Source organism: Macaca nemestrina, chromosome 4, assembly GCF_043159975.1.
Source record: "Macaca nemestrina isolate mMacNem1 chromosome 4, mMacNem.hap1, whole genome shotgun sequence".
In the NCBI taxonomy this organism is placed as follows: domain Eukaryota; kingdom Metazoa; phylum Chordata; class Mammalia; order Primates; family Cercopithecidae; genus Macaca; species Macaca nemestrina.
Window position 1 is genome coordinate 77,933,519 of NC_092128.1, and position 13,497 is coordinate 77,947,015.

The window sequence follows — 13,497 nt, forward strand, 5'->3', positions numbered from 1 at the left end:
ATTGAAAAAATAAAGAAATCAGCCAAGAAGAAAAGAGAAATTTAGGAAGCTATGTCAGCTAAGAAATGGGTAAATATATGGGTAAAATTATACAAACACTAACTTTAAACAGTTCAAAAATAATAATAAATAATTTTGGTAGGATGAAAATAAAGTAGAACTCAGGCAATAGGAATAATACTCTGAAAGTGGAAGAAATGATTGAAGTAAAAGTCTCATATGGTCAGTATATTTTTCAGGAGCAGGTGGCAATATTCATGACATTTCAAAGTTGTTAGTCAAGGAAATATGTTAGGAATCAACCTAAATGCCCATCAAGAGTAGACTGGATAAAGAAAATGTGGTACATACACACTATGAAATATTGCACAACCATAAGAAAGAATGAGATCATGTCCTTTGCAGAAACATGGATGGAGCTAGAAGCCATTATCCTAGGCAAACTAACTCGGAAACAGAAATCCAAACACTGCAAGTTCTAACCTATAAGTGGAAGCTAAATATTGAGAACACAAGGACACAAAGAAGGGAACAACAGACACTGGGGCCTACTTGAAGGTGGAAGGTGAGAAAAGGGTGAGGATGGATAAATTGCCTATGAGATACTATGCTTATTATTTGAATGATGAAATAATCTCTACACCAAACCGCTGTGACATGCAATTTACCTATATAACAAACATACACATGTACCCCGAACCTAAAATGAAAGTTAATAAAAAGAACACGTATTAAAGTTTAGTAACCACAAAATAGAAACAAAATATGTAAAAATATATACAAGTATATGCATACATATATAGATATATACACACCAAGTTGTGTATGTGCATGTATATATGCTTGAGATATGTATATATATTTGATATTTTGCCCAATTTCTAATTAGATTTTTGATTTATTATTGAGTTTTGAGAATTTTTTTTAAAAAGTATTCCCAATACAAATCCTTTGTAAATTTGTAGTTTGTGAATATTTTCTCCCAATCAGCAGCTTGTCTCTTTAGACCCTTAACAGAGTCTTTCACAGAGCAAACATTTACCACTTTGATGAAGTCCAATTAATTACTTTTTAGGGGGCATCATGTTTTTGGTGACATGTCTAAGAAATCTTCATCAAGCCCACGATCCTAAAGATTTTCTCATATGTTTTACTCTAAGAGTTTTATAGTTTTTACATTTTATATTTAAATCTATGATCCATTTTGAGTTACTTTTTGTATAAGTTGCGAGACTTAAATTGAAGTTCATTTTTTGTGTTAGCACAGATATCCAGTTGCGCCAGCACCATTTGTTGAAAAGACTATGTTTCCACTATTGGATTGTTTTTGCAATCTGTTGACTACACTTGTGTACGTCTGAATCTAGAGTCTCTATTCTGTTCCACTGATCGTATTTCTATAATTTGCCAATACCACACAGTCATCATTACTGTGACTATATAATAAATCTTAAGACCAGATAAGTTAGTATAATTTCTCCAAGTGCATTCTTTTTGAAGTTTTTTAAAAGCTATTCTAGCTCTTTTGTCTTTCCATATTAATTTTAAAATATCCCTGTCCAAGTCTAAACAGAATCTTGCTGGGATATCAAAACCTTTTGCACTAAACTTTTACATCAATTTGGGAAGAATTTACATCTTTATATTGTTGAGTCTTCTGATCTATAAACATGTCTCTAAATTTATTAAGTATTCTTTGATTTCTTTCATCAGTGTTTTGTAGTTTTATACAAGTCCTATACATGTCTTATTAGATTTCTACCCAAGTATTTTTCTTTTTTAGCAATTAAAAATGGTGTTGTGCTTTTAATTTTAGTTTCTATGTGTTCATTGCTAGGATACAGAAATTAAATTGATTTTGTATGTTGATACTGTATCCTGTGACCTTGCTGAACTCACTTGTTAATTCTAGGAGGTTTTCGTGTAGATTTCTTGGGATTTTCTATGGAGGCCATCATATCATCTGCAAATAAGGACAGTTTTATTTATTGTTTTTATACCAATGCCTTATATTTCTTTTTCTTGTCTTACTGTGCTGGCTAGAACTTCCAATACTGTGTTGAATAAGACTGGTGAGAACAGACATCTTTGTCTTGTTCCTGATCTTAGAGGGATGCATTCATTCTTTCACTATTATGCGTAATATTAGCTCTAGATTTTTCATAGAAATTGAGGAAGTTCTTCCTCTATTTCTAATTTTCTGAGTTTGTATGAGAGATTTATCAGCATTTATTAGGGTTTTGAGTTTTGTCAAATGCTTTTCTGTGTCATTTGGTGTGATCACATGTGATCTTTCTTCTTTAGCCTATTAATATGGTATATTCCATTGAGTAATTTTCAATTATTAAGCCAGACTTGCATCCATAGGATAAACCTCACTTGGTCATGCTGTACAATTCTTTTTATACATTGAATTCTATTTAGCCAGCATGTTGTTAAGAATTTTTATGTCTATCATATTTACAAGGGATATTGGTCTGTAGTTTTCCTCTTATGTATATTTAGTATTTTGTTTTGGTGTCAAGGGAAAACTGGCCTTATAAAATAAGTTGATAAGTGTTTCTTCCTCTTCTACTGTCTGAAAAAGATAGGGAGACTTTACTGTATCCATAATGTTTTATGTTTTTTAAAGAAAATCTAAAGCAAGAGTAGTAAATGTACTAAGTTTAATTATCTACCTAGTGGAGGTTTACCAACTCATTCTCTAGATTTTCCAGTATGATTAAAATATTTCATTATTTAAAAACAAAAACATTTTAAGAACAACAATGAATAAGTGAAACTCATTCTTAAGTTTAGTTCTGAGTTTGGAAGGTATACATAATAGCAAAGCACAAAGTTCTTTGGAAAAAACAATCATCAATCTACATTTAAAAATTTTTTAGGCCGGACACAGTGGCTCATGCCTGTAATCCCATCACTTTGGGAGGCCGAGGCAGGTGGATCACCTGAGGTCAGGAGTTCAAGACCAGCCTGGCCAACATGGTGAAACCCTGTCTCTACAAAAACTACAAAAATTAGCCAGGCGTGGTGGCGGGCACCTGTAATCCCAGCTACTTGGGAGGCTGAGGCAGGAGAATCACATGAACCTGGGAGGCAGAGGCTGCAGTGAGCTGAGATCATGCCTCTGCCCTCCAACCTAGGCGACAGAGCAAGACTCTCTAAAATAATAATAATAATTGTGATTTATTTCTTTGACATTTTCAGAATGCTTCCAGCTCTGAAAATCATAGACCTAAGGAGAACCCAATCTTTTAATTTTAAAGAAGTTAAAATTTGAGACTTTGCTAAATTAATACATCCACAAGTTCTTTGATATTCTTCATAAGGGGGTGAAATCTTTTTCTATTCCACTCGAATCTGAGCTGGTCCTAGGCTTATTTTAGATGTCACAGAAATGATGCTGTATAATTTCTGAGGCTGAGCCTCACATGATGAGTGGTTTCTGCCTATTAGAACACTCCTGCTTGGATTTAAGCTGCCATGTTGTGAGGAAGCCCAAGCAACCACCTGTAGCTGCCCATGTGGAGGAGAACTGAGGTCTCTGGGTAACAACCCCAGCTAAGCTCCCAGACAACAACCTGCACCAAACTGCCAGCCATGTGAGGCCATTTTTAACATTCCAGCCATTTTAGCACTCCATCTGACTTCAAGTTATACAGAACTCTCATGTCAACCTGCAAAATCATAAGAAATAACAAATTATTGTTTTAAGACACTAAGTCCTGAGGAAGTTTGTTAAGCAGAAACACAAAACCAAAACAGAGAACAAAATAAGTTCGTGGTTTATCTTTAATGGTACTATCTAGTTAGTGGAAACTGAAACTAGATGACTGATCTCTAGATGATTAATCCAGTGTATTTTTCTTCCATATGATGCTCTCTTTTTTGAATTAGTATATTCAGACATTAGTGAAAAGCCTAAACCTAAACAATATGTTGCCATTTCACTCACAGACTGCAGTAAGGAAGTATATGTTTCTGTGAATATACACATGTGAGGAACTATGCAGTGAAAAGACAACTTCAAAGACCAGCTATCCACAATCAGTTGTTTTTATTTGTACCTAAGTGAGTCAGCTACTATTTTTCCCTAGGAGAATAATGATTACTTGAAAAGTTAACAAGCTTCTTATACCAGAATAATCATATTTTATTTACTTCCTCTCCAAATGTCTTTTAATAGAAATTTTTTCTTCTCCAACAACAGTAAACTTCAAAGCTACATAAAAGAGATGTTGTGAATAACACAGGTATTATCTGTCTACCATTATCAATCCTAACTCTAGAGCATACTCATGGATTAGATAATGAGCCAAGTCTTTATTCTCAGTGATTTTTCTTGTGGTTACAAAGAAATACATTATAAAGTATAAACATTAGGCTTGAGTCCAGATCTTCTTCCTAGAAAGAAGTTGATTAATCTTGTAAGAAGATTGTTCAAGTTGATTAATCTTGTAAGAAGTTACAGTAAAAGAGAGTTGGTTGTAAACATCATATATATTTACACATATACATATATACATAGTTCTATTTCAAGTGTTGTGAAAAATAGCACTTGGATCTGGTTCTTTCATATTTATTTTCATTTGTTGCTCATAAAGATACAAGGTGGTCGGGAGGCTGAGGCGGGTGAATCACCTCAGCTCAGGAGTTCGAGATGAGCCTGGCCAACAAGAAAAACACCATCTCTACTGAAAATACAAAAAAATTAGCTGGGCCTGGTGACGTGCACTTGTAGTCCCAGCTAATTAGAGGCTGAAGCAGGAGAATCACTTGAACCCGGGAGGTGATGGTTGCAGTGAGCCGAGATCGCACCACTGTGCTCCAGCCTGGGTGACAGAGTAAGACTCCATCCAAAAAAATAAATAAATAGAGTAGATACAAGGTGGATTAATTTGACTCTTTATTCTAACCAGAAAGAACAAGCAAAAACTATATTTGTCCTTTTCATTCCATCTAGAATTTTTGCTACTTACTGGCTGTCCAGGCTCACCAACTCCAATGGGTCCTGGAGCTCCCGGTCTTCCTTCTTGGCCTCTTTCTCCCTAAGAGAAAGAAATAATAGAATGAAATCTTGAGATTTTAAATAAAGAATAAACATAGCACAAAGTTATCTCAAAATTTCAACAAGGATAAATAGCAAAATAGACAAAATTTGCATATTCATAAAGGTAAAAAATTCTAGACGAAGAGAAATAGCTCGAATTTAAGTGAACAAATTACCCTAAAATGTTTATTATCTCTTCTTGTCCAAATGTAATTCAGCATTTTCAGCTTTCACAAAATACTGTGTAAGAATTGGCAGGACACACTGTGTGGCAATGCATTTTGTTACTGAGCTGACTAAGCTGACAATGCGTGTGCTGTGCCCTGTCCTCTTGCCACCATCCAGGAATGTCACCCCTTCCTTGTCCCCACTCTATCCTACTTCACCTCTCCTTTAAGCTCTTTTCAGACTTCATCTCTTCCAGAAAACTTCTCCATAACTCTGCCAACATAAACTCCACCTTTCCTGGAGTCTCAATGTGCTTATTGTTGAAATGCAATACATGGGGATATTCAATTACATTCAAAGTACACTGTTTTGTACTGCTTCCTATTTTAATCCTGCATCAAAATCTTACTGTCACAACCACTTAGAAAAGCCATTCAAAATAGGCACTTCTGCTTTTTTATATCCTGCATAATGTAGAGCCTCACAGGATGGATGTTCCTTCCTTCCCTTTCTAGTTCTCTATAAACCTCTCTGCCAACATTGACCTATTCATTGCCGTGGCCCTTATGATTTCTGCCCCTTTATGCTTTTTCAATGTGAACCATGATTGCTGATGTGTTAAGCTGTTTCACTTACCAATAACATATTTGCATGTAAATGTTTAAAGTCCATGAAAACTCAATAGAACTACATGTACCTTGGTAAAAGGGTGGGTATTTGGAGACAAGTAAGTTTTTCATTCCAACAAAATTTTAAAATACATTAATTACTCTTGTGGTAACTGCCCCTGACAAGCACATTGCTGTGTCCAAGCATATAAAATGAAGTAACTTCAGGAAGCCTCCTTGTGTCTATTGGGTTTAGGCCAAATGGAGTTCAAATCACAGCTCCCCCAGGCCCTACAATAAATTCAATAGTCATCAATGGGCAAAAAGACAAGTATCTTTACCTTAATACCTTGCTGTCCAATTCCAGGAGCTCCTGGAGAACCATAAGGACCAGGAGGACCTGGCTCACCCTGGAGGAAGAAACAGTGACATCAGTTATATGTTAAGTCAACTCAATAGTATTGATTAAGCAGCTCTTAGATGTATGCTTTTGCAATAGGGGCCTTGAGAGCAACAACAAATCTAGTACATCATGCCTGCCCTCAATTTTTTACAATTCATCTGGAAAGAAAACACAGACGCAAGATCAAATTATCCACTAGGCACAGTAGTCACAGTGTCTGGGTCCTCAATACTTTTAGGAGCCTGCAAATATGTTCCAATTGTAATTTTTTGATTCAAAATAAAAATAAACATAATGACTATATAACAATGAATCCAGCTTGCATTCATAAATATAATTTTTAAATATTTTTATGGAGGAAGGGGCCCATAAAGTCAAGTGTTTTCAGGAGTCATAACAGGCATAACGTGGCCATCACTCATTCATTCACAAATATTTAAGTGCTCTGGAAGACATATTTTGTTTCCTCCCCTGTGGCTGTCCTTTCTCAGCTTTCCTTCCCTGCTGATAAACCCCTAATTGAGTCAGTCGGTGGGCAGCTGTTCTTTGCTCTCAGAGGTGTAGTATGAATGATCATTGGCCTAATGCAAGATGGGAATCTCCTTTCCTTTGTCACTGATTTATCTCAGTTGGTCACATGGCTCAATTCTGACAAACGAGATGTGAAGGACCTTACTGGATGCAAAGGAGAAAACAGCCTCTGCCTCTTCTTTCCTACAGAGAGATGTGATAACTCTCTTGTAACTATGAGGCAGCAATCTCTAGAACAAAAACCAGCAGTTGAAGAGGCCTGGCTCCTGGATACCCTCAATGAGCAACTGATCCAGTCCTGGACTACCTGTCTTCAAATATTCTGTTTACTCAACAGCAAGAGTTCTTATGATTTAAGCCACTATTATTCAAGATTTCTGTTACTCAAAGTTAGAGCATTTTGAAATAATAACAGCCTATGATGTGGCAGGCCCATAATAGAATTGAGGCATTTTAGAACTAGATGCGACCATTGCACTCAAATCCCTACATTTCACAGGTGAGAAACCTGAGTCCCAGAGAGATTACCTGGCCAGCCCAAACTCACACCTGAATACCACTTACACAGTTACAGCTCTTTAGGTCTCTCGGGCTTTAAGCCCTGTAGCATGATGATAGGGGAAGGGGAGTGGCTATTGACTCCAGTTCCCCTTCTCATAATATTATTTTTTTCTGTTTATCAAAATAATATGTGTCATTGTAGAAAATGGTCATATATTAAAAAGCATGCATGCAAAGAAAATTTTAAATTACCTATCTATAACTATTAATACTATAAAATTGTCGTATATTTCCTTCCAGTTTTTTACATGTACCTTTAATTTATGCTAAGGAAGATTTCTGAACACTCTTATGTTTCAGCTAATGAATATTTGCTATTTAAAATTTCATTCAACCCAAAGATTTCTCTCTTCATGCTTTCACTAACCAACAGTAAAATGAAACAGGAAAGTGAAACAAGCCTTCTCTGAGATGATGGGAGATAAAGGAATTTTCAGAAATATTAAAGTCTCAATTCGCCCCAGAAGCTTGTGATTTTGGAAGGGACACCTAGTAACCAGAGCAATGTTCTGTGGATATAGTAAAGACATTGCTTTACTTTAAGAAGTCTGTAGCAGATGTGATGGCTCATGCCTGTAATCCCAGCACTTTGGGAGGCCAAGGCAAGTGAATCACTTGAGGTCAGGAGTTCAAGACCAGCCTGGCCAACATGGTGAAACACTGTCTCTACTAAAAATACAAAAAAAAAAAAAAAAAATTAGCTGGACCTGGTGGCATGTGCCTGTAGTCCCAGCTACTCGGGAGGCTGAGGCAGGAGAATTGCTTGAACCCAGGAGGCAGAGGTTGCAGTGAGCCAAGATCACGCCACCACACTCCAGCTTTGGTGACAGAGCAAGCTTCCATCTATTAAAAAAAAAAAAAAAAAAAAAAAAAGTCTGTTGACTTTGACCAATTGCAAAAGGGAAAGAGAAGGGCTAAGAAGGGTCAGAGTCAAACCAGCTCCCCAAAAGATATGCCCAGGCTCAGGGTGATTTAAAACAAAGGAATCCTGCCTCAAAACGAGTCATCCACATTTATGATCCTTTGATATTTAAGTGGATTGAATTCAAAAGTACTTACTGTGCATCCTGTTGCGTACAAGTCAGTCTGGCAAATATTTTTTCCCTTAAACTCCTAAGGTTGTACTTGTTTTTCTATGTTGATTAAGTTTTCTGAGCAGCCAGGTGACTGACATTCTCATTTTATATGTTTTTAGCCATGGAATTTATCTTGCTTCACAATATCAGACATAAAAGTTCTCACTAAATTTGAACTTGTTTACTTAATCTCTGTCTCTGTCTCTCTCTCTCATTGTCTCTCTCTCTCTTTTCTTTTCTTTTTTTTTTTTTTTTTTTGCCTCTGTCACCCAGGCTGGAGTGCAATGGCGTGATCTCGGCTCACTGCAACCTCTGCCTCCGGGGCTCATGCAATTCTCCTGCCTCAGCCTCCTGAGTAACTGGGATTACAGGCGCCCGCCACCACTCCTGGCTAATTTTTGTACTTTTAATAGAGATGGGGTTTTGCTGTGTTGGCCAGGCTGGTCTCAAACTCCTGGCCTAAAGTGATCAACCTGCCTCGGCCTCCCAAAGTGCTGAGATTACAGTCGTGAACCACTGCGCCCGACCCGTTTACTTAATCTCACAGTTTAATCAAGTGCTAGAGAATATTTAGCTGTCTAGAGATTCCAAATTTTCGCTTCCAAATGCCTTTTTCTTATAACTTATGCTCCCCATTCAAGTTGGTATCTCCTTGTCAGTTATACAGGTCACATATGAGTGACTGTCTCTATCACTCAGCAAATGACACCAGGTACTTGCTATGTGGAATGCCATGAAGTAAAATTCAAAGAAGCTGAAGACATAGTTCCTAAACTTAAGGGACCAGCTTGAGAGATAAAACATACCATTTAAAACTAGGGTGTGAGATAAAAAACTACATATTCGGTACAACATATACTACTCGGGTAATGGGTTCACTAAAATCTCAGAACTCACCACAATATAATTCATTCATATAACCAAAACCACTTGTACTCCAAAAACTATTGAAATAAAAAATTTTAAGTATGTATATATTATATAACATGTATATATAATACCATTAAAATACAATAATAACATCTACCCACTGTTGAATTTGGCTGACTAAAAAAATAATAATAATAACAATACAAGGCCCTGAATTCACTTATTCTATTCATTTTTTATCCCTTCTATATGTAGCATTGGTTCTGTAATGGGTCAGAAGGCATCTAAATTATATATTTGGTAGAGAATTTGAGGATTTTTTGAGTAGTGGAAGTTCTTCCTTACTTGGTACTTATCTGATGTTTGATCAGAAACAAACCAAGAGCCCAGGTTGATGACAAGAAATTTGTTTGGTCATTACCTTGAAATGTATGGACCAGGAGAATCAAGAGTAGAAGCAGATCTCTTACCTTAAGCCCATGAAATCCCTTTAGCCTTCATCAAGTACCAAGAGCAACTGAGTAATATCTTAATATTGCTTCGCAAGGGAGTTACAGGGATCTGAAGACTACAGAGGGATTGCTCTGCCTTACCTGAACACAGCCCCTTAGCAATGTAGCTTCACATTTCACTTGCTTAGATTTATTTCTCAGGAGCCTGGTATCTCAAGGTAGGATCCACAAAACAGTATTGGTCTACAGGTCATGTTTATTCCCTTCCCATTTCCCCTTTTTCTTTCCTACAGAGAATCCTGAGGTAGTAAAGAAAGTGGTCCTGACTCTAAAATATGCTGTCTGGGTAAAAACAAAACAGGGAGGGAAGAGTAAGCACTCTACTCAGAATGATTTCTGGGAATTTGCCAAGATGGCAGAGCCCTGGTAAGACGGCAGGCATGATTCCTTTCCTGTTAATATTCCTACCCCAGCCCTTAGCAACACACACACACACACACACACGCACACACACACACACACACACACACACAAAGAGAGAGAGATTGCATGCCCAAAAGATTGCATGCCCACAGTACTACTAATTATTTCTCTACTGTACTTTCATTTGTCATCAGAGGCATTTACCAACAGGCAAGTATAACAAAGAGGTCTGGGTTAAAATGAGTAGCCCCAGAAAGAATCTGTTTCTCATTACCTCCATGTCAGTGTGAATGTGTGTGAATGTGAGTGTGAGCGTGTGTGGAGGCAGCAAAAAGTTTAGGTAAACCACCTTGGTCCTTCTCAGAAATCAAGAACACCCATGCTATGGGCTTCAAGAGGACAGGAAGCCAATGTTTAATAAAACCTACTATTTATCAGCACTGCCCAGACATATTACATACATTATCTCATTTAATCTTCTAACAATCATAGGAAATAAGTTTTGGGTTTCGGGTTTTTTTTCAAACTCCTGTCCTCAAGTGATTCTTCTGTCTTGGCCTCCCAAAATGCTGGGATTACAGGTGTAAGCCAGCACACCCAGCTCTTCATGCATGGAGTCACAGGGAAAAAAACCATGACTTTGAATCATTTGGTCTTGTAGAACCTTGGTTCTATCATTTACTAACAATTTGAGCTTTTGCAAGATCTCCATATGCAAAATGAGGATAATTATATCTGCCTTGTAGCATTGTTGAGAGGATTCAAGATATTGTCTGCAAAACATCTAAGTCATAACCAGTCACACAACACCTGTTTAATATGTAGAGATTTAATTGTTATTCACCAGACCTTTTTTGAGCACCAAACTAATAATAGGTAAATAACAATTTATGTCTATAATTGAATATCAGGTTACCTAATTACAGACATAAATCAGATTGCACCTGCACTTTGCAGAAGCTTACAATCTGCCTGGAGAGACAAATGAATATAAAATAAAATACAAGCATGTGAATTAGCATAATAAAGATATTAACAGAATACATAAGACTCTGAGGCAGAAATGTTTAATTCTACCTTAAGGAATTGGGAAAGTTTCATATAGTAGAGGAGATGTTTGATCCAAACAAAGAAGTAGGAATCATAGCTAATCTGATGGAAAAGAAAAGAAACAAAAGTAAGAGTATGAGGCATAAAATGATGTTAAATGTTCTAGGGACAGTCAGCAGCCCTGTGAGCCTAACAGGCCAGAAACAAGGTGACACTAGGGCCACTGTCTGGAGCAGCATGGTCCAATGCAAGTAGACAGTGAGCCACATTTGCAATTTCAAATTCTCTACTAGCCACATTAAGAAATAAAAAAGGTAAATTATAATTAATAAATTTTACTTAACTCAATAAATAGAAAATATTATCTTTTTGACATGTAATCAATACTTTTTAAAGTATTAATTATTTTTTACTATCTTTTGATGCTAAGTCTTTGAAATCTGATGTATATCTTATACTTACAGCACATCTCAGTTTGGACCAGCCACATTTCAAGTGCCCAGTAGACACATGTGGCTACCTTATTGGGCAGTGCGGTTTAGAGTGATTAACGAGGTTGAATGCTCAGGTCAGAACCATGAACAGGACCAACCTTTAAGTCAGGTGGGAGTGGAAGAATATAGAGATGTCTTGTAGGGAGTTGGGGAAAAAGAGAATTTCAAAAAGAGACTCATCATTTCCAAAGACAAATTGTCATCTTTCACTCCCCAATATAGTCATCTTCCAGTGTTCTCCACCTCAGGGAAGGGCACCAGAATCCCTCCTGTGTCAAACGGGAACCTAGGGGTCATTCGTGACACCTCCCACTCCCTCTGCCACCATATGCAATGCATCCCAACACCTATCAATATGCCTCCTAAATCTCTCTCTAATCCATCCACTTCAGTCCTCTACCACACCTCTCCAGTCTACAGCAAACTGATAATAGCTCTTGTTCAGAGTACAACGAAGTCCTTAGTACTCTACTCGCACCCACTCTAGCATGCTCCAATTTATTCCCTCCACTGCTGCAGAGCAATTTTTTAATTTTAATTTTAATCTGAGTAAAATCTTCTGAGGCCTTTCCCTAAGACAGAGTTCCTTACAAGGCCCTGCCTCTCCATTCCATCTGTCATCAGTCACCTCTTCGCTCCCCACCCCAGCAACGTTGGCTTTTGTTGAATTCCTTGTACTTGCCTTGCTCCTCCTGCCACAGAATCTTTGCACAGTCTATTCTGTCTGTCTGGGATGCTCTTACCTCTCTCTTTCATAGTGATTCTTACCCTTCAGATCTTATGTTAAGCAGCATGGCTTCAAGAAGGGTTTTTCTGATAAGATGAAATCGCTATTTTAGTATTGATACCACCGGTTTTTTTTTTTTTCTGAGCATTCATTACAGTTGCAACTTTGCATTGAATGTTCTCCATCTCCTCCCCACTAGACTGTAGGGATGATGCATATGATTTTGTTCAGCTTTGCATTCTCAATGTTTACCTCATTACTATCGTTCACTCAATCATCCATGCAGCAAACATTTACTGAGCATTGACTAGGGAGCAGGGGCTCTGCTAGCTGCGGGAGGTGAACAAAACTGGAAACCTGTTCTAGGTTGAAGGAGCTGTGGGTGTAGAAATGCTCCTCTGGAGTTCCCTGTGGTTTGCTTAGGTTTTCAACTAGGAGCAACTGTATATAAATCACATAATGATATCAAGTACCTATTACACAATTTCTCCTACCAATTCACCCAGACACAATTAATCTTTTTTTTTTTTTTTTTTTTTTAGCTGAAAGAGTAATGAAACCACAATGAAGAGGAAAATTCAGCTAAGAAAACCAAATAATATTCCCTATCCCTGGTACTGATTCTAACCAAAAGCAAATCCTTCATTTCTCTAAGATAATACATAAAAAATGGTTATCCAAGACTGAATTGAGGACAGAACTTTACCCTTTTTTGATAATACAATTATGAACAATTTTATCATATTTTCTTAACATTACAAAGATGTTTTAGCAACTTTTAAAAATCATTTCCCAGATATGTATGGCACCAACTTTAATATTTTAAGTTTTATTGCATATATCTAATGCTTTCCAAATGGAAGAAAATGATAGATGAGCATTTTGTAGGTGCAGAATGGTTCAAGTATGGTCAGGATACATTCTCAGCTGAAACTCAGTGAAGTGATAACTGTATACAGAGATTTGGAAGAAAGGTCAAGAAAGCCTCCTTTTGGAAAGAGGAAGGAAGGAAGGAAGGAAGGAAGGAAGGAAGGAAGGAAGGAAGGAAGGAAGGAAGGAAGGAAGGAAAGGAAAGGAAAGGAAA

General features: G+C 37.1%; 1 protein-coding gene across 1 annotated transcript in view; it reads right to left on the minus strand.

The window, feature by feature from the left end:
* The window catches only part of LOC105475566 (collagen type XXVIII alpha 1 chain), a 184,552-nt gene that overhangs the window by 132,883 nt on the left and 38,172 nt on the right, over positions 1-13,497 (minus strand). The window contains exons 12-13 of the mRNA XM_011730931.2: positions 6,168-6,236; positions 4,980-5,048 (exon numbers count right to left, since the gene is read on the minus strand). Coding sequence (XP_011729233.2) covers positions 4,980-5,048; positions 6,168-6,236 — 138 coding nt within the window. The remainder of the gene's footprint in view (positions 1-4,979; positions 5,049-6,167; positions 6,237-13,497) is intronic.